Consider the following 22101-nt stretch of genomic DNA (forward strand, 5'->3'; position numbering starts at 1 on the left):
TCTTGCACAAATACTATTACAACCACTGATTAGAACTGCAAAACCTGTCCACTCAGGTAGTACTCAACTGCAGGTTGTACTTCCACAATGATGTTTAGCCTAGTGCTGTATTAAAGAACATCTGTTGGTTTAATAGACATCGGCATTACTGTCCCAATACTGTTTCCCAGGACCTGTGCGTTTGGTCTGAACCTTGACCTTCTGCTTAATAGAAGCCTGAGTAGATATGTTATGAACCCCCTTCGCTTTGGCCAAGGTCAGTATTGCCAGAACATGGATGGCTCTGGTGGGGCCTCGCTTTGTCAGCGAGTTACCTTGGTCAATGGGGACATGAACGATTTACTTAACAGTCCCGTAACACTATGCGTAACACTAGGGCCGCCGCTCCTGCACCTGCTCTGTGCTTGGGGAGCACGGGGAATGTTGCAGCCGGGGGGCCCTGGTGGCCTCACTATACATTGTTTGAGAACCTATACGGTTATGGCATCATACCCTGAGCGAGGCAGGCAAGTCATTCTGTTCGGGCTCGAACTAACTAACCGCTTCCGGTATGGTTGGAAATTGTATAGTTTTGGTTAGATTTCTGAAGTGTTGCACCAACACAGATAATATCATATGGTACGATGTCTGATATTAGGATAGCTAGGATTGTTCGGGCTTAGAGTTATCCATTAGACTGGGTAATATGTTTCTCTTTCTGTACAAAAAATCTTTAATAAAAATATTGGATTTATTAAGAGGAGAATCTGTTGGGTACGTTCTTTCCGTGTTTATTAGGGAAAGAGCATTTTATTCAAAGCACTGCTTATGTGCTATGATCTCTCCTGGGTGCATAGTAATAAAGCTATAGAGGTGTAGGAGAAGCCACCCTGGGAGAGTGCATGGGCTGTAACAGCCCAAAATGAGCTCTCAGACTGCACTACGGTCGTTCTTAGACACCTTCCTCTATACCACACAGCTTTACTGCTGTGCAGGGTGGAGAGCGCGCATCGGAAAAAACTAAAATCTCTCTCCCGGGAATACAGGGTCCTGAGAGCACTATGTAGTACGATCTGGTGACCCATGACCAGTACCGACCTGGTGACCCATGACCAGTACCGACCTGGTGACCCATGACCAGTACCGACCTGGTGACCTGACCTGTTTTAGACACTAGTCCAGTATTTACTTATTTTTTTTATACTACAAGGTTAAAACACTGTAATGAAAACCAAGGAGGTTAGAGAAATAAAGTCAGACTTTATGAACTACACATGCACCGGTAGCACACGCTGATCATGCCTGCACATCACACAGGAAGGAAGCCGTCCTACCATCCATCTGCATTTTCTTTGGCTGCATAGAAGGTGAAGACATGGAGGAGTTGACTCTGAAGTTGGCGGGTAGTGTTTCTGCAGAGCCAGCACTCATTCCTCGCACATCCTTTGGTCGGAATTTCTTTCGCCACGACGGGGCCCGTCTAAAGTTTTTATCGTCATCCTAACACATGGAAAGAATGTCCGTGAAGAACTGACCATTGCCTGGGGATCTCTGGTAACTGTCAAACTATAGCAACTGCTTGGCATGCTGGTTATTGTGGTTCCACGATCCATTTTTCAACTTTTATTTTTTGTTTTGAAACACCATAAAAGCAAAATACAAAAAGTCTAAACTTACATCATCAAATCTTCTGTCTGTTCCTCTTATGAGAAGGTTGTTGAATTCCCGCTCCAACATTGCACGTGCCTGAAAGCACAGACATGACATAATGCAATCACTTAAAGTAACATGTACTCAGACCACGTGTGTGCTGGAGCGCCACCTACCTGTGTGTTCTGAGTGGGAATTTGTAGCAGCAGAGCCAACGTGTTATGATCAAACGTTTCATCTAAGGCAATCAGAGCACCATGAACACCACTTTCTAGAAGATTATTTGCATATTCTTTAAGTCCGATTGATAATACCCAGTGGATGACTCGGTCATTACTCCAAACAATGACATCTGGGAAAGAAAAGACGAGATATTCACTTTATTTTCTGAACGTAACTGTACAGCAACTATATGCTGGTATTGAGGGCAGAACAACTAGTCCTCAATAGAGAACCGTTTTACAGAAGGTATCCCCCTTTTACCTTTAACCTCGTTTTGACTTTCTTCTCTTTTCCTCTCCAGCTCTTTCCTGTCGTAGTTCAGCCTCCGTAAGCACATGATGCCACACTGGAAACTGTTCCTAAATTGGAGAAGACAGGTCTACTTGATATCTATTTTCTAAGCCCACAGACTTCCCACGACACACCATCGTGCCACGGTGTCTTCAATGATCTCTCGCTTCAATCTTACCTGTGGAAACTGTCCACCATTTTTAACTGCCCACGTAGGTCCTTCTTTGTCAAATGATCGAGCATTCTGGCATCAACAAGGCACTCCATGAAATAACTACGGTACTGAGGCAGACCCAAGCTGGGTAGCCACTCATTGCCAATCCACTCGTGGTTCATGTCACCATAGGCTAAGGTCTAAGAGAAGAGAAAAGACTTGGTAGAACACGTGGGGTGGAAATGCTACTAAGAACTTCTCTCCACTAGTTTGGCTTCTTACGCCTTATAACTTGTGCAAAAATTTTGGCCAGGACAAAGACAAAACGGCACAGCAGTCTTGGGGTGCATAGACCATACTACAGATAGCAGGGTCTCCTGTAAAATGCTAACAACAACCCCTTACAAAACGGACCTTCAGTCGAAATAATCTAATAATAGCCACTGTCCTACCGAAGGTCTGTGTAAATTAGAGGCCTCTGAGGATTCATTAAAGGTCAGTTTAGAGCACAACCCATAGCCAGACCATAGACAATCTAAAAGAAGAGCTACCCAATAACGGTGTAAAACTGGAAGATGACCCCCGACTTCTGTGCACGATTTAAAGACTAAAACAGTGCTAAATGAAAAGGTGCATTAGTGAAAATGCTCAAACCTGAGCCCAGCTCCCCTCCTCATCGTCCTGGTGTTAGGTGGGTTAGGAAAGCAAAAGAACACAGAACGTTAGTTAGCACGGTTAACGTGGTCAAAGTGCACGGCATTACATGCAGCACACAGCCCGCGACGCACATGCAATTTAGAAACTTATAGAAACGTCAGGAACTTCTAATGCTAGATCGGTTGTCTTACAGGCTCACTGCTCTGTAGATCAAATCATTCTGCAATTATCATCAACGTTTACAGTTACAAATTTGCCGTTAGAAGATATAATCAGCCTAGGCACTTTGGGACTCTCCAGCGACAGTTAAACTGCAGCTCCCAGAATTCTCTGCCAAGCATCCTGAGAGTTGTCCTTTAACAGCAGCTATAGAGCCCCCTCCGCCTGCTAGAGCTTAATATAAATCGTTCACTGGTTTCTACTAATTTCTCAGACTAACCACTTCAGTGCTGGGCAGAGGATCACGGATCTGCAACGTCCGCTCTACCGCACTGAAGTGGTTACAAAAACACTCTAAAAACCAAACCAAAAATGGTAAAACCTAAAATCTAAAACAGAAAAAAAAAAGTTGAGCTTCTACAAATCCACTCGTTATAAAACTACACAGAAAAGGTTTATCGAGAGGCAACCATGGGAGATGCTACACAATACAAGCAGTGGTACTAAAAACTAACCGTTTGTGGAGAGGCTGTAAGAGTTTCCATCTCTTCATGTGTAACCCAGACATTTCCCGTGGACTAATACAAGCACATCCAGTGAGAGGGAAGCAGTAACAGAGAGGGAAGGTGGCACAATATATAAGCGATAGGTACATGGTGGAGCAGGAAAGAGCAAACGCTATAAGTGTCTAAGGCATTAAGGTTTAACCAAACTAAGGTCTACACAGGAGAACAGCTGGAAACGTGACCTCACCCCCCCCTGAGCCTGACAAAGGGGGCACAACACCCCTGTCCCCAAACTTTCTGTTTAAAATAAAAAAGACGGCTTGTCTTCAATTAGCCGATTTTCCAATGTAATTTGTTTCAAAGTTACTTACATAGCACATCACTATCAGAAGGATTTTACTTAAATGTGGTTTTTAAAAGGTTCGGGGAACTAAACTTTTATAAAAGTACAAAAACTCCAGTTCTTGATGGAGGCCAACAAATCGCACTTTAAGGGCTCGTACACACACACACACGCACACACACACACACACACATCCATGTGCATCGGAATAGGCAACACATAAAAACTAGGTTGTGTTTGCTACGCGTTTCAGTGATACTGTTGCACTTGTGATGCATTAGAAATAGGTTGTGCCGTGTCTTAAAATTTAAAACATGGCATTAAACCAGTCATCCGATTTTTAAGATGGTTTTCAGGTGCTCGAAACGACGGCATTGACTTAGGGCAGGTGTGACCATGCCCTAAAAGGGACAAATTTATTTAACATTCTGTATAACTTTGTAAAAATTAAACATTTGTTGTTGCTAGATAGTTATATCTACACCACTGGTTCTCAGCTCAAACTAGATAGAAAATCTTATATTTGTAGCTATTTCTGCTTGAACTGAACTTTTATAGGTAAGAAAAGGGGCTACTGACTGAACTGTAAAGATCAGGGCTATTCTATGTGAACCCATATTTATCAAGCATGAAGGTAATTCTTACCGTTCTTGATGTGGGAGGTGCAGAGGGACTGGTTAAGGACATGATCTCCTGGATGGCCAGCCGTAACTTTAGCCTGTGCAACGGGTTACTAATCCCAATTTCTCTCTGGATTTCTGTGTCCGACAAAGCTGACATTATTGCCCCACTCTTCACATTGGCTCGACAGGCAGCCACGTACCAGGCAGGCATTCCAACCCAGAGCTATCAAGAGAAGACACAGCCGCTGTTACAGCCTACATATGGGCCAGCAGGTTCTTGAGCAGTCACCGCTGAGGTTGACAGATGCTTACCTCCAACCATACGACCACAGTTGGACCATCCCACTGAGCAAATGGCAGGCCTAGTCTCCGAGCTTCCTCCAGCAGCTCATGCCTGCAAAGATGACCTTTTGTTAGGAACAACATCTCATCACTTCCTGTCTCCTAGTATTACTTGCATCTATAATACTGGGCATGTTTAGCTTGCTTTTCTCCAAAAATTCAGGACCTCACCGCTCTTTCTGACCAGCATATCTAGATCACCATCAGTGCACAAGTCCTCAGATACCACAACAACAAAATGTAGCGTTACCTAGAACATCCCCATCAGTGCACAAGACTTCAGGTCAAAATGTAGAACATATTTAAATAGGGCAGAAAAACAGAAATACAAATATTATTGTGCAAATGTGCCACTATCAAAACAGCTCAATTAATATGCAGTACGGAGAGACTATACAACTAGAACAAAGAAAAAATCCGGCTATTTAAAAATGTGTACACAGTATGATAGATATAACAGATAAAGTAGGACATTGCACAAACAACTGTGCACAGGCAATTGCTTTATGTCTGCACACCGGGTGGTGTGGTTTCTATCTACGGTGTATTTTCCTTACAAATTAAGCAACAAGACAGCCGTCAACTTATTTCACAGCTCATTTAAGCAAAAGGATTGCGGCCAAATCAGTAAAATATTTGTACCCTTTTATTGCCAAATGGCAACTTCTGCATGCAGATAAAGGTCTGAGAGGCCGGCTGATCCAGTCTCCAACATAATCAAATGTTCTTATGGATAAAGTGTGACACTATCATGCTACTTCCACAATACTGGCGAGAGTTCCTGACATCATAATACATAATACAGAAAAGTCCCACAATAAAGCAGGGAAGAGTACGGAGAGAAGTGGCACTGAGAAACAGTGGATGTGCCAGTCACTTTTATGTGGCATTAACACCCATGCAAGCAAGAGTGGAAGAGAACAACACGCGAAGGCCACACAAGTCCTCATACTCACCCCAATATTATGCTAGCAACATTAAGAGACAAGCAGAGAAGCCATGAATACAAGCCATAATACACATATACACACACCGCCCCAAAAAACAACATTGCCATATAAGGGGTTAACCATTGGCAGGCATTCACATAAATGTCAGCGCACATGTTGGCACGCTAACCCTAAACACTGCACGTCTAAGCCTGGGTACACACTACAGGTTTTTCACCCAGCTATCAAGTCAATCACACCATAAACAACCGCTCGGCCTGATATCGCATTAGTGTGTACGCTCCCACGATCATGTTTTATCGCACCAAAGCTCATCGTAACCTTTGATTTGATTTTATAAACGGACTAAAAATGTCTATAAAATAATGGAACAATGTCGTTCCAATCCTGCAGTGTGTACGCACTCAGGACCAGCGGTGTAGGCAGATCTCCATAGAGTTTACAGAGTCACCATCTTTTCAGCTGATGGTTATGACAGATGAGGAGCACAGATCTGAGGGTAAACGTGTATAGTGTGTACACATGAATTAGCTGATCGGGAATTTCAGCCGTTGGTAAAATCGTTACAGATATATTGGGACAAACTTTCTGTAGTGTGTACCCAGCCTAAACCTTAACACCGCAAATGTAAATCCTGGCCGACATCCCCAGATAACAGCAATCGTTTCTGGGGGGCTAAGGGATAAATCTTACTTTTTCTGGAGCTTTCGGTTTTTCTCAGTTTGTCCTGGCAGCTTTGCAAGTCCGAGGGATTCCTGGGAAGTACTTTCAAACTCTGGAATCCCACCTAGATCAAACAAATTAAACCGTAAACTGCTATTTTAATATAAAAAAACAACAACTGTGTATTGTGCATTTTGTTGGAGATCAGGTTTGACACATTTTCTACATATGCGATCAATAGGAGAAATCTATATAGATGCCTGGTCTCCAAAGACAAATGAACAATCATATACTCAGCCTTGAATTGCTATTACCTCTGGATATGATCAGAAGATCCATAACATTAGGAAGAAACATGAAGACAGCCTCTCTATAAAGTGTAGCGGTCTATGTTCAGTTCTATGATCTCAACCAATTTTCAGTCTATCAATTTACTAAGAACTCTTAACATCACTGATAAGAGCAAAGCGGGGGCCTTGGTATTAACAAAAAGAAAACAAAAAAATATAACAAGCAAGCTTTCTGAATAAACTGTCCACTGGGTGGCACTGTTGTAGTGGAGTTTATGTTTCATTCCACACTTGGAATTAAATTCAAAATGCAGATTCAAGCACAGCCTACCTGGTCCAAGTGATTCTTTCCCCATTAGTCCAGGACGACCCTTTTCTTTTTTACCAAACAGTCGGCCGATTGATGACTTTATCCCTTTCTTCTTTGGGGCTTTGTTTAGGGAGTCCTGGCTGCTGTTACTACTGCTGGGATTGCTCACCTGGCCGTCCTGTGAGCCGGTGGAACTGTGTAAGAGAAAGGAATACAGTACCGAGAGTCAGGGCTGCTATATGTACATACTGCTGCCGCCAACAGACCACTCTCTCTCCAATGTCAAATGCAGCCACTGTAAATATAAATTTACTTTTCACCATTTTTACGTAACACAGTTTATTTCTGTTTTTGAAGAGTACAGAAGCAAACCAGAAAGGCAACGTAAAAGCTGCACAGGGTGTACAAGCAAATAAAGTCATCTGCAGGTTGGAGAACTCCAGGAGGCATATTGGAAATGACAGCTGGTACCCATAGTAACATGGGAGGTCCTGGAGAATTAGGATATGAACAGTTCAGCAGTCAGTATGCCGGGAAAGAAGACCTGTCAAATCAGCTTCCTGGAAGCACTGCGGACCCGCACAGAAACAACATTCTCCTGGTGATGTGTCTGCAAAATAGTGTATGTGTGGGTGATAGCATGAAGTCCAGGATTCTATGAGCCGGGAGTGAGAGGGCATTTGTTTAAAGACTTACTATTACTAGAGTAGTGCTATAATGAAAGGATAAAATGAGTGTCTCCTTCCCCATTCTCTTATACTCCCTTCCACCAAGAACAGCACTAGATGCGGTTAGAAACAAACTAAATCTTCTTGAATCTCTGATGACGTCACGGCTAAATGTTCTGAAACAAATTTACTGCTTAGATAGAGGATCGATCGTCAACCAAATACGGAACAGAGTTTTTAATATTAAATAATAGAGCCATCAGTTTGTATTATCATAGCAGTACAAAGCGTAGAACCAGCAGCGTTAACGAAGTACAAAATTGTGGACAGCTGTTTGTTCCTACACTAACGAGCAGATAGCATGCATCGGAGGTACATGGAGCCGAAAGGGTGTAACGTTACTGGAGTACGGAGCTCAAAGAGTCTGGTAACCATTGTAGGATATATACGGAGCGGTGAGAACACACTCACTGAAAGTAAAGAACAGGCGGGAGATCAAACAGTGGCCTTCCAAATTGGATGCATCTTATAAGATCTTATTATTAGGTCTCCATGAATCAACTAATGTCCACAGGAACATTCAAATTCGCCCTAAATATAGAACCTTTGTTTGTCCAGAAGAAGAATTCTAATAGGCAAAACATTCTTTTACAATGTATTGGGTGAGAGACTTCTTGTTTGTTTCCCGGTGGTAATTGTTTTTACGATTACTACTATTCCGACATGAAGAAGCCCTACAAAGAAAATCCGAAATTATGAAAAACAGATTGGAAAAAAAACAGACTTACCTTCAACCCAACGCTGGAGATCTCCGATGGGAGCACCAAACTGACAGCAGCCGATTCCGATTGGAGGGAGGAGTGTTCGGCACTGCAGGGTGACGTCATCACGACGTCTGTCAATAGAAATTTAAAGCGACAATGTGGGGACCCCTAAGGTTAAGTGTTTAAACACTTAACCCGACATTGCAGCTTTAAATTTCTATTGACAGACGTTGCGATGACGTCAGCCTGCAGTGCCGAACACTTTTCCAATCGGAATCACTCGCTGTCAGCATGGTGCTCCCATCGGAAAAGGTAAATCCGTCGTTTCTTTTCCAATCGGTTTTTCATAATTTCTCCATGTCGGAGTAGTGGACATCGGTAAAGCGTACCCAACCCGTCTGTTTCTGGGATGTTGCTTCCTATTTAGTCATTGTCCCCTGCTGATTATCACGCGCAAGTCTTCTATTATGTGATTGCAGCACCTTTTTGACTGAATCAGACTAGCTCAGTTTTCTACAGCGCCTCTCTATTACTTTTACATAGTATTACTTATGGTCATTCATAAAATGTGTTTTAAATATTATGCTGTTATTAATTCAGCCATTGAAGACAATGTTTAAGGTATATTTCTAACATACAGCACAGTTCTTTGAGGGGACTTTTGTGATTATTATATAGGGCCGTTTCGGCGTGGGTTGAGATCGGAGCATTCAACGTCTTACATTTTTTTTTCCTTTTTCTTAAATTAAAATTATCTAATCAAATGGATTTGTATGAGGTCATCACATACTTTCTAATGTCTCGGATGTCCTCGTGACTCATAGTGTGCAGAGCTCCTTTATGAACTGAACTTAGCCGCAGGGACCGGGGTGAGGCAGGAGGAGAGGTCTCACAACGTATTGTAGCCTTGTCATCTCGGGGATCGTCTCTAGTACCTGGAGGCTGGACACAGTAAGACATTAGCCAGTTCTCCTAAAATCACTGTATCATACACATCTAATGCATTAGTAGCCACCTTTTCTCATAACATTTACAATTAAAATGGTGTCATGAGCTGCAAACAGCTCTAATAATAAAACCAAAACGGAATGTTGTGGAACAGGAAATCATCAAAATGCTTTAACAATATTTCAACAAAGAAATGGCTACAATGTAAAGTCACTACTGTAAATCATAACTAAATATAAGGGTCAGAAATTGTTGGCAATTGTAGTAAAAATAAGTTTTGACTCAGCAAGTAACAAAAGGCATGCAAGAGCACAGCACGGTTTTAGAAAATCAATTATTACCTTTCTACGATATTTCCTTAAATCGCTAGGCTAATAAAGACATGCAAAGAGAGGAGTTAGTAGAAGGAAGCAAGGAGAAAAGGCAGTTTAGAGATACAGATCAACAAACACAAAGTCCAGTTTTAAAAGGATGAGTTGTCACTAGAGGGGCAGCAATGGGCAGCAGCGCGGGCCCAGTCACTAGAGGGGCAGCAATGGGCAGCAGCGCGGGCCCAGTCACTAGAGGGGCAGCAATGGGCAGCAGCGCGGGCCCAGTTACTAGAGGGGCAGCAATGGACAGCAGCGCGGGCCCAGTCACTAGAGGGGCAGCAATGGACAGCAGCGCGGGCCCAGTCACTAGAGGGGCAGCAATGGACAGCAGCGCGGGCCCAGTCACTAGAGGGGCAGCAATGGGCAGCAGCGCGGGCCCAGTCACTAGAGGGGCAGCAATGGACAGCAGCACGGGCCCAGTCACTAGAGGAGCAGTAGAATAGAGCTATATTGGTCTAGATCACCAGAGGGGCAGGATTATGAAGTTGAAGTTAATATGTGGAATTATTACTGCTAAATTGGTAATCCCACTAGCATTATATAACTATCAGAAACATTGAAAGACTTTGAAAGATTGTGATTTTACCTACATGACTCAAAATTAAATGTAAGTTATCTGCTCGTTGTGCGGAAGACACTTGTAAACAGGCTAGCATGAGTAACACCCCTTCTCATAGGCAGTGAGTGATGAGTCATTGAGTACAGGGTTATTAAATGACGGCGAAACAAGCCCCATAGCAGTGAGGCCAACACTCCAATCACACGAAGCACAAACAGCATAACCTGGCACTCAGAGAAAGACAGGAAAGATGATGCCCCCTACTGGAGGACAAACATACTGAGGAAGTGCGATGAGAGGTTAGGTGAAACATGCGGAAAGGAGGAGGAGTGAAGCAGGAGGAGGTGAAGGAGGGACGAGCAGGATCTTTACCTGGGGCAGCTGGGAGGAATCGGGGCAGGAAATGGTACTGCTGAGGGGGGTACTGGATATATGAACAGAGTCTGATGATGAAGGCTAAAATAATAAAATACACAAATCATAGTTGCCACGCTGTACCATTTGCTGGTAATACGGCAAAGAATTACATTAAAAGAAGGCTTCAGGAACAAAATAATAAAACAAAAAAACGGTTTTATACAAATAGAGGAACTTTAAAAAAACATTCATAATGAGATTTTCAAGCTTTTCTGGTGAATTTCATCACCAGTCACACAGACAGTACAGGTCTTGCTGCTAGGAGGAGTTAACATTGACTCCAAGCCATGACACAAATTATACACATTAATACCAAAGACATACTACAAACAGTAACTAGATGCAACTATCGAGCTAACCAATGGGAAGATAAACAAAACAAACACCCACACACACTTTAGAGCACAAGCCATAGAACAGAAAAGAAAATGTAGTGTGTACCAGAACCACAAGGAATAGGTTCTATAGCAGCATGAGACAGTATGGACTCCATAGGTGCTACTCAAATGAAATAGGCCTTTGGAAAAGGGCAAAGTCTTCAGACCTGTTCCTTCAAAGAACAGAGAATCAGTCCTGTGTCAAGACCACACTGCAAGATATACAGAACCGGCAAGAGGAAAAGCAGCCAATGAGAAAACAATATCCACAATGAAGATGCAGGACTTCCATACCGAATAATAAGCTACTTACGCCAGACTGAACTCTGTCAGAAAGGTTAAACTGGAAGTATTGGGCCCTGTTTACTTTTAAAGAAGTCTTCATGGGGGGTGATCATGTGATCGTTATTTCCCCAATGAGAACGCAGCTATGAGCACCAAAACATACATCACCAAAGTGTATGTGGTTACAAATTAAGTAACATGTAACGAGAGACAACTAAACCCCAAGCACAAGAACCAATCTGGGCTACTATCCAGATAAACCGTTATATCCAAAACCTACAAAAAAGTGTGCTGAAATAGAATAGTAGATGACAGTGAAAACAAAGCACATTAATAATAGCATCACACTCACATAGACATAGCCAAAAGGTGTAAGATTTTCTAAAATCAGCAACTAACATTAATCAATCTAAGCGTCCAATATGTACCAATATTTAGCAGGCCTATCCAACCATTTCTAAAGAGACACCAACAGAGAAAGGTTTCAAAGTAAAAGGTCAGATCAATGACGTTAACCGTAAAGTATTCTGAAAAACGTAAATAAAAGACTGACAATTATAACTGACATACAAGGGACACAGAATGGATAAATATGACAATGAATGAACAGACCATGCCAACGTAAAACTATACAGTAGAAACAAGCACACATGAATGCACATACCAGTGTGGAGAGAATCAGACCATTCCCCATCCGCAAACCCTCCAGTTTCAACACGGCGTTGTCTCTCACACCCCCATTCGCTCAGCTTGGCCCTGCGCCAATCCCCCATTACCTCATTCACTGTAGACTGAGCAGGCTCAATACTTACCAAGGTCATGACGCCTAGCCTGTCAACTTCCCGAGCAGGGCTATGAGGGATTCTTCTGGGAGTAGAGCAGCCACTACCAGGCGGGGAGGATCCAGCGAGGGAAGAGCCGGTAAAAGACGGGGGGATGGAAGTCATCGACCTGAAGCGGCCAATATTATCTAAACTTCCGCTGCCCACCCGGGACTCTATCTCCTCAGCCCTCTGCTCGGTGTTCTCCTTCTCTTCTTGTATCAATCTGTCGAAAGCAAAACAACATTCATCTCCATGCCAGCGAAGTCATGGTGCATAATCTCGATTTACAATGAAAAATCATCCCCGGAACAAAGTGCCTTAGTGTCAAAGCGATAATAAACAACTTGGGTGCATAAACGGTGTCTCTAATAGAGGTGCTCTGGATAGGTGCTCACGTAACAGCGCTGTATTGTTGTTAATGTCTCGCTACGTGTTCGCCTCACCAACTACTCAGGAACTGCAGGAGTCAGCTAACCTGAGACACTCTGGTTACATTCTGATGGGAACATTCTAATGCTCTGATTGGCAACACGTTCTAGCTCCACCCACTTCACCTCCTGCATGTCTATGTGCAACCAGTTTTGAAAAATGAATGCAATAGCTGCTCTAACCCTAGATAAATACACTTAAATTATACGTTGCAGAATTAAGCAGAACAGGAGATTGTGGATCCTACATAGAAACCTACATGGCCAATAATGGCTTTTGAGTTTACCTAATTTCCTTATTGATTGCGTCCAACTGCTCCTGCAACATCACAGCGAGGGTCTGAGCATCCGCCTGGCCGCACGGGGAAAGGAGATCCACAGAGCTAAAGATTGTGTCTCTGTCGTCCTCCATATCGGAAATATCCACATCGCTCTCAAAGGCTTGGGCTACGTTAGCCAGTACACTAGCCTGCTGGGCTCGCTCCCAGTCCTGCTCATTCAGAGTTTGTACCTGCGAGTAGAGAGAACGAGTGACTACACCGTGTGTGGCTGTTTCTAAACAAGAACAGAACAGGATAAAGGTAAAGACAGCAAATACAACTATAGAGCAGAAAGTAACTTACGTGCTGAGTGCGCAGATCCAGACAGTAAAGAAGAGAAACACAAAACAAACATTTTAGATAAAACTCCCCAGCTGTCATAACCACATAAGCACTATATGGGCTTGTGCACAAGGCGCTGAACGTGCATTCTTAAAGCCGGTTATACACCCATAATGCTGACAAAATTACACAGCCGCTCGCTTTATGTCAATTGCGCAATGAATGTCGTCAAGAGAAACTCATATGATGTTTACGGTCTGCGCAATTCCTGCATTGTATTAAGGGTGACGCTGCTGCTGTTCTTTATGTGCTCTAAAGCTCGCCATTTAGCAGAAGCCACAACAGCCAGTTATAAGTTTAATGAAACTAAGTTTACATTCCAGTAGTCTTCAGCAGTTGCATTAATACAGCACCAGCTAGTTTATATAGAATCCCTATACAGTATATTTATAAAATCGGCAAAGTACCAAAACATCAGAGACAGCGTACCTTAGAGGGCTCATCCCGCAAAGCAACTAGTCGTCCTTTCTGAGGCCTGCGTAAAACCAGCGAAGAACTGTACGAGTCTGTGTGGCCATCGGACAACGATGAAGGCGCGAGAGCGTACCGGAAATCAGGCACACTGCCTAGGTGAGGTCGGCTGCACAAGAACATACAGGGATCAGGTCAAATAATTCATCTTTACCCCCCAAATCAGGTGTAACTAAATGTGTGCTATCCAACTGGGTAGTTACATTAGTTCTCCACTTTTACAGAAATCCCTCATATTCATTAAGTTGTATTTCAGTAACTTTGAGGATACGAAATCTAATATATAATATATATATATAAAATATTTTTAAATATTCCCTGATTCATTTTTGTGCATTCTACTATAGTCTTAGATCTGCTTATTATGTAGTTCTATGAACCACTTATGATTTTAAGATGGAAATTCTCTGATCCTGTCCTGCTGGCCTCTGGTATGGAAGAGGTTAATTCTACTATTCCACACACAAACCAAGTGACTTGTTATGAGGGTGTTCCCAGAAGGAGACGCAGTCTGGAATCTGTGGAGAACAGATATTGGTGCTGTTTGGGCAGATGCTTCAGTCAGTCTAAGGAGGTTACAACCTTGCACCCATGTCTGGAAGGGGCTGAGTGTTAAACGTTTTGTGATCAGTTATTCTAGTTACCCAGTTGGCACAGCTTCCAGGTCGTACCTGTGGTGAAGGGAAGCTGCCCGGATCCGGACTTGCTCATTCTCTGATCTCAGGTTTTCTATTTCAAGCAGCAGCTGCTCCTGGATTGCAAAGAAGAAAAATTGACATAGAAACAATTGCCGGATACAGTCTGTGACGTTACCCGTACACCCTGTCCTCTGATGCTGTAAGCGGGAACAAAGACAGTGGGTTATAATTCCACCCTGTTGGAGGTGGGGAACAGGGCACTGTACCCGCTATTTTTATTGTTTGGGGGGGGGGGGGCGCAAACTTGGGGTGGTAGAGATATATTTTGCAACCCCTCCCAAAGTTGGACTTCCTCACCCACATTTTTGTCCGCAATCATGGGACATGGGCTTCCGCTATACAGAGAGGGGATATAGCCGTTGGGACGCGTATAGCATTTCCCGGCCTGCCATTCCGTTTCTAGGATACTAGCGCATCTTTCCTGGAACCTGCGTGGACCTGAACCCAGATCTGTGTCAGGTGGTCCAGGGAAAACCCTCCATGAACTTCCTTCCTCTCCTGTGAACAGTTTCTGACTAGTTGGTAATGGAGCTCTCCTCAAGTAAAATGGAGGGCGAGACTAAGGATGGCTAGGACAGGGCTGGAGGATAATCCGCCCAGACCGTCAGAATCCTACAAGTCTCTTCCAGCGACAGAGTCCGACAACCCTCATATCAGGGCGATGCTTCTGGTTCCAAATACTCAGGATCCTAAAGATCAGGACCAGCTTCCTTGCTCACTTTCGATAAAACGTACAGGAGGAGCAGAGGGTTTATAGGGAGACGAGCAGTCAGCTGCCTTCTAGAGGTTGGTATATAACCCACTGTTTATATATAATCTACTGCAGACGGGGAAAACAAATTACCCACAAGTTGACATTCTAGAGCAGATAAAGCGTTTCTAACCCATATGCACACAGTCATCTTGTTAATTGGATTAAGCCAGGTACAACAACAACATTAATGATAACTGCCAAACACAAACATAACCCATGAAAGAAAAGCAGAAGTAGACTGGGGAACTCTGGTCTTCTGCAATGAAAACTACATTTAATTTAAATAGCGAAATTTCGGAGTAAGGATGCGCCTTTATCAACGCAGAACATTTACCTATCGTTGACCTTTATTTGAAAACAAAAAACATTTCTGCATTACGCCTTCGTATGTCCCTATGAAGATTGGGCCCTGACACTCTCATACACAGATTACTGCCACGTAAACCGTGCAACGCAACCACAGAAAAGCCGGTCATATGGTGGTTTCAAACATCCCTATATCCTAAAGCTCATGGAGTGAGGATAGGGTACCCTACAATCAGTATTCACCGAGACGCTGCGACGTCGATCAACAAGGTCAATTCTATGACACTATTACCCCATGGAGCATTGCTGAATATCTTCCATGACTAATATATCCAACAATCACAACTAAATAGCCAGAAAATTAATATATGTGAAATCAATTTTTGCATTGTGTGAAATACTAAAAGTCAATGTTTTGCATTTGACGAGTGTTTCTTTAAATAAAGAATTCCTCCGAGGGCTAGTTACAATTACAGAATTAAATCACCTTTACATGCATCAGACAACAGGATATTTGTGCAGCAAAGACTGTACAGTCCCAAGGTTAATCAAGGCGTGTACACTTGGACACTTTCCCACAATGGAACAACTCTAGAATAGGCGATAAGAGGGAGATAATCTGAAGAGAGTGGAATAACAACATTTTCACAAACCAGAGGTTAAATCTTTAGGAAGCGGGAGGGGGAAGGGGAGGCTTTGGTGGAAGATGTGTTACCATATAATAGTGAATCAGAAGTTAGATCTTTTGGCATTGTGGACAGATGTGTTATCATATGGCAATGACCTCGGAAGTAAAATCTTTAGGAAGGGGGGCGCTGAGGAACGATGTGTTACCATAGAGTAGTGAACGTCGCTAGACCATAAGTCATATTTTTACAAGTACCAATCACACTAAACCAACCTTCTCATGTTGTATTTCCTCGATAAGCTTCTTAGCCGATTCTACATCTCTAATTAGGGCATTCTGGGAAAAAGAAATAAAAGCATTTTATTACATCATAATCCACATTATATTACTATACAGTACTATATTTGTATTCCATTGCAGCTCATTAAGAGATTACTTTTGCTCCTGACAAGCATAATAAATACCATCTGGAATCTGAACACTTAAAAGTGGAGGACAACACTGTTCATTACCGAAGACAAATTACCAATACAGAATAGTTTATAAGGCATATATGCCTTATATATGTGGACACCAGGAAAACAAACTTAGCTTTGTGCAGTCAGCAGGTATACATGAATCAGTATAGAGATCACTGATCTCCACTGAGAGGAGGACACGGCTGACATACAACATGTATTATTTGCATAGGTTGTGTTTATTTATAATGAGCGACATTGGACAGCTGTGAGATGATGGTTGTACCCAGTGTGAAACACATCTCTACTAATCTAATTTCTACAACTAATTTCTAGTTAAAATCCCATGCCACAGTGGTTAACATCGCTGCCTCACGGGGTTTGTATGTTCTTCCCGTGTTTCCCCTCATTGCTTCAGCTTCCTGTTAGAGTAATTCACTCCTAACCAAATGGACCCTTGTGTTTGTGTCGTTTCGAATTTAGGGGCCGATTCAATTCCTAACTGGGCACATTTCCAGTAGTACATTACCCCAACATTGCGTAATTTCCTGCGAGGCTGCATCGCCACGGAGCGCCTACGCGACCACACTGGAGACCATCGCTATGAACTAAATCGACCCCTTAGATTGTAAGCTCCAATGGGGCAGGAACGGATGTGAATTATTAAACATTCACTGGAAATTTCTGCATAATATGGTGGTGCTGTACAAATAAATAATAAAAATAGTAATAATAATATGTCTGGCTATATGTGAATCTAATCATCAGACCTCTCCGTAGTGGCTGGTATTGGAAGTTGACTGATGTTTGAAGGATCAAGTGACTCCAAAGTTAAACAGTGGGCAAGGCAGGGGATTTAAACAAAACATAAAACGGTGGAAAAGCATTGTAACCCACCCCCCAGACAGGGCATTGTGTTACACACGACTACGGCAGGTTCAACCACAAATATAGCACAGAGACCCAGAGCGTTACAAGTTAACACACCCCAGACTGCCCAGACACACAGGCATTACCTTATCTTCCAACGATGCCATCCTCTCCTTCAGATGAAGCTGTAGCCGCTCATTGGACTCGGACAGAAGTTTGTCCACGGTATCAGACAGACGCTTGTTATGCTCCTCATTCATCTTCTCCCTCTGCCGGGCCTAGTATCGGGAAGTTTAATAAAAATAAGTCTAAAACGTCTCCTGCTTATGTAAGACTGTTGCTCGGACGGACGTGTTGTTTTCACATGCTGCTTAAATTAGGCACATACATATTTAGGTCTCTAATTTTAGCAGTAGCGCAAATAAGTGTCAGGAGTGTCAAATTCAACAGCTTTGAAGGGCGGAAAATGCTTGTAGATGACCTTAAGTTTCAGACGTTTAAGTCTAGTTCCTCTATAACAAATCACAGTAACAACCCAACAGCACTTAGTTTCTATCAGATACAAAATATTTATCTCTACATCAGCTTATAAAAACATTCAAATGAAAATACAAAATATTTCCGATAATGGCATCCCAACAAGAAATAAAAATATGTGATAATACTAAATATAAACTGTAAACTAAGGTTATTCAATGAAATGCAGCCATATCTGTCTTGAAGTTTTGACTGCAGAATTAAAATAACTTGATATAAATACATAGCTTAAAATGTAGTAAGAAATAGAGTCTTATAAGAAGCGGGCAAACATTGTATATAAATATCTGTGTAGTTTGGGGGGGGGGGGGGGGGAAGAGGGGGCGTTTTTGTAGAATTATATCAAAATATTATAGAAACCATTTGAAAAGCTAAAACAAAGTGGGTTTTTCAATTCTTTAGCCCCTTTCGCCTGCTTCTAAATGAAAAACACTTATAGGATTATTTTTTTTCTTTTTATCAGTAAGTAGAAAGATATTGAAAAAATACTGTTCAGGTAAAAAAAAAGACACTATGGGGGAATTCACTTAACCGCACAGTGCCACGGGATCCTTGCCAAAAATACTTCTGAGCGCACTTTCGGTTAATACGGTACCGAAATCTTCGCTCATTTAATTAAAATAATCAAAGATTTCAAGCCGGACATTGCAGAGCCCCAGCGCTCTGGTGGCACTTCCCTAGTAATTGAATCGCTCCCCTGTATCTGAGCTTGGAGGTCGTGAGCAAAAAATTAACATTTGTTATACTTCTGCTATGTTACCGCCACCATCCGTTCAGCCGGGAAAGGGTTAAATTGTAACCACCTCAGACCAGGCAAGTCCGTAACACAATCAGATAGGAATGCGCTAATTCCCCAGCATGTGAGCCTCGGTTTCACTGGGGTAATACGACTACAAATCTCTAGGCTATACTCGGTTACAATTGGGGTGAACGGACTAAATGCTGGAGGATAAACACTGCAGGGGAAACTCTCCAAAAGCTGAGTGTAGGACTTGGTAACCACCTCCTTAATAAATCATATGGCAGTGTGTGGATTTAAAACCAATCTGACCGTTCAATCGGCCCTCTCTCTTGTGGATGCCGACTGGTTTGCCCACTTCTTACATTTCAGCCATATATTTACATCAACGATCATTTTAGAAAAAGTGCATTCTAGAACAGACGTATTTATCTTTACACAAAGCGTGATTGATGCATTTTAACTCTCAAGAACAAAGACACTGATGAACAATGATGAACAGCCTTAAAATAAACCTGCTCCAGAGCAAATAAAATTAACTAGATTTTTTCTGAATTATTAGAGACACTTTTGGGGGAATTCAATTATACGCAATGTTCCTCTGACCATCGTGGCTGCGCATTTTGTCTACGGTACCGCAACATCGCTGGTTTCTCATCAAACCTCTATTGGGGGGGGAGAGGGGGGGGGGGGAGGGTGTCTGCTAATCAGATCTGCTAATAATCAGCAGATCTGATCTACACAGTCTTACCCGCTGCAGCTCCTGGTTCTTCTCCTCCAGCCGCGACTCCATCTGGCGTAACCTCTCTTCAATGTTGCCATGTCTCTCCTCGGCCTGTCATCACAAGGACAAAAAGGACACGGACTGTCAGATCTATTTCACGTACCCCGTTAGCTGGAGTGCGGCACACAAACATAATTACACAGATACTGGTGACATCTTGCACGGTGTATAGAAGCAAATGGCACTTGTGTGTCTTAGCTGTGACTGACCATTCGAATCTAGGGAACATGAGGTCATAGTGAGGTGGGTGCAGATGAAATAATGCAGGGTTCACAGCAATAGGGAACTGCAGCCATTTACCCGTCACAAACTCCAAAACAAAACGCTGTAAGAGAAATGATGCTGGTGAAGGCCACGCATACAAGGAGTTGATGGGACATACTCTATTCTCTGTATACAGCTCAAGGTATCACTACTTTTCCATGTAGACTACGCATAGGATATTATCACATCATGGGTTGGATCCTCCTTACAAGAAGCGGTGAAGTTATGTGTTAAACTGAGGCGCTCAATTTAAAACCTCTTAAAGGACGCATCTGGCCTGCAAATCTATGCGGTGGAGGCATCCATCTTGTGGGTGGAGCCACATATTTATGAGAATGTAAGCTGGTATTTTAGTAGAGACCAATAGCATTGCTAAGGGAAGACTGTTAATAGCCGCCAACTACTCGCGGGAATGCAGATCATCAATGGCCAGGCTGCATTCTCAGAAGCTGTATCCAATCACCGAATAGATGCATCCACCGTTTATAGACTATTTCTGTTTCGATTAATAACAAGTGTGTATTGTCCCTGGCATCTTACACTATACCACGATTTTTACATTTTACAGACTCCCGAATTGTACATTATTTTGCTCAAGCCTGCTGTACAGCTACAGAAATGTAGAGGTTTCCATAGGAACCATTTGAGATTACAGACAGCAAAAGCAACACCACCCCAGACTTATAAAGTAGGAAGTGATTGAGTTAAAGAACCACTTAAAAGGGGAAGACCAAGTTAGAATACTACTGATAGAGCAAATTTGTTTATACATTGCCCATAGACATGACAAAAGATCACCTGTGTAAATACAATTGTATACAATTCACAGGCCTGAGTTTATTTTGTTATATGCGAGGGCAACTAAGTCTGCCGGGACAATAGAATTCTCTAAAGGCGGCCTTCAAATTTAAAAGGATGTCACAACTAATTTAACATATAATAGGCCAATTGTACCTTACATTAGCATACATTTTACAGGGTTAGTATTTTTAAAGCCGTTTTCTTTGAGCTTAAAATAATTTTTGGGGAGGAGTATCAAGTGCTCAAGCAGTATCTGTAGGCGTGTTGTCTTCGTTCCTCTGCAGCGGCTACGACGGTCACAGCGTGCACTTAGATTGGGTACAGCTGTAACTCTACAGTTTGGCTGGTTTAATATGCCCGCAGTGACTGCAGCCATGCAGAGGTATGCCAGCTGGGATGATATTAGAAGGCATACTTGTGCTATTACAGGTTAACCTAGGTGTGATTGTCCTCTTTAATTATCCTCCCACCTTCCCTGATAGCTGGTTAACTATTAGTAAGAGGGAAAACATCTTTGGATGTTCATTTGAATGTTCCGCTGAATAGGCAAATACTAAGGTTGAACTGCCAGCATCTACCCCAGTATATAATGGGCTGCACAACTTACCTAACAGTCAGGTATAGATACAATAGTATATTAGACAAACCTAACAATGTATGTAGTTGTGATAAGCAACTAATCTGATCAATCATTGGTCCACAAATCATCTGAACTATTACACCAGTGCTTTGTGTCACCCATTATGTCTGCATGAAGATTACCAACAAAGGCTGAGATTGTAGAAGGGAGTACAGTGATTGCATTATCACTTTCACATGTATGAATAGAAGAAACACTTACATCTTACATACAATTAGTATATCGCACACAATCTAAAGCGATACAGTCTAACAATGGCTTGTCTGGAAATGCCATTGCCCAGGTTTGATTACTGAAGAACAAGGATATAGCTGTGCATCTGGGAAAACTGAGTGACCACAATCCACCATCTATCCCTGGCACACGTTCATAAATCTCATATAGACCTGTGTGTACAAATCATAATATCACTGTTTGTGGGGGGCAGCTTTAGCCTGGTCTGTCTGGCTCCCAACACCTACATTATTGTGTTCATTCCTGTTTAACCCAGCAAGTGAACGCACACACATGCTTAGTGCAAGCGTTTCATGAGAATGCAGAATATCCATTTACTAGGAACCACATGTATAACGGAGGCACAGAGTGATGTCACTGGCTCTTGGTGACCTCACCGAGACACGTTCTAGTAATTCACTCATTCCTGATGAATGGATAGGCTGCATTCTCCATGGATGCCTGCAGGGAGTAGGCTGCTGGCAGACTTTATAAA

The 22101-nt window shown here is 42.6% G+C and overlaps 1 protein-coding gene across 9 annotated transcripts in view; it reads right to left on the reverse strand.

Annotated features, from left to right (window-relative positions):
* The window catches only part of PPFIA1 (PPFI scaffold protein A1), a 58648-nt gene that overhangs the window by 2391 nt on the left and 34156 nt on the right, over positions 1 to 22101 (reverse strand). For 2 of the 9 annotated variants that reach the window (XM_075188272.1, XM_075188276.1), the window contains 20 exons: positions 19655 to 19738; positions 17774 to 17905; positions 16573 to 16635; positions 14585 to 14664; positions 13872 to 14022; positions 13068 to 13291; positions 12341 to 12575; positions 9861 to 9890; positions 9362 to 9513; positions 7161 to 7333; positions 6570 to 6663; positions 4897 to 4978; positions 4607 to 4807; positions 3628 to 3690; positions 2951 to 2977; positions 2321 to 2496; positions 2113 to 2210; positions 1806 to 1981; positions 1657 to 1725; positions 1314 to 1479 (listed from right to left, as the gene is read on the reverse strand). In XM_075188272.1, coding sequence (XP_075044373.1) covers positions 1314 to 1479; positions 1657 to 1725; positions 1806 to 1981; positions 2113 to 2210; positions 2321 to 2496; positions 2951 to 2977; positions 3628 to 3690; positions 4607 to 4807; positions 4897 to 4978; positions 6570 to 6663; positions 7161 to 7333; positions 9362 to 9513; positions 9861 to 9890; positions 12341 to 12575; positions 13068 to 13291; positions 13872 to 14022; positions 14585 to 14664; positions 16573 to 16635; positions 17774 to 17905; positions 19655 to 19738 — 2476 coding nt within the window. Of the gene's footprint in view, positions 1 to 1313; positions 1480 to 1656; positions 1726 to 1805; positions 1982 to 2112; positions 2211 to 2320; positions 2497 to 2950; positions 2978 to 3627; positions 3691 to 4606; positions 4808 to 4896; positions 4979 to 6569; positions 6664 to 7160; positions 7334 to 9361; positions 9514 to 9860; positions 9891 to 10821; positions 10906 to 12340; positions 12576 to 13067; positions 13292 to 13871; positions 14023 to 14584; positions 14665 to 16572; positions 16636 to 17773; positions 17906 to 19654; positions 19739 to 22101 lie in introns of all 9 variants that reach the window. The other 7 variants (XM_075188270.1, XM_075188273.1, XM_075188278.1 and 4 more) reach the window with 7 other exon arrangements.

Source organism: Mixophyes fleayi, chromosome 10 (genome assembly GCF_038048845.1).
Source record: "Mixophyes fleayi isolate aMixFle1 chromosome 10, aMixFle1.hap1, whole genome shotgun sequence".
NCBI classification, from domain to species: domain Eukaryota; kingdom Metazoa; phylum Chordata; class Amphibia; order Anura; family Limnodynastidae; genus Mixophyes; species Mixophyes fleayi.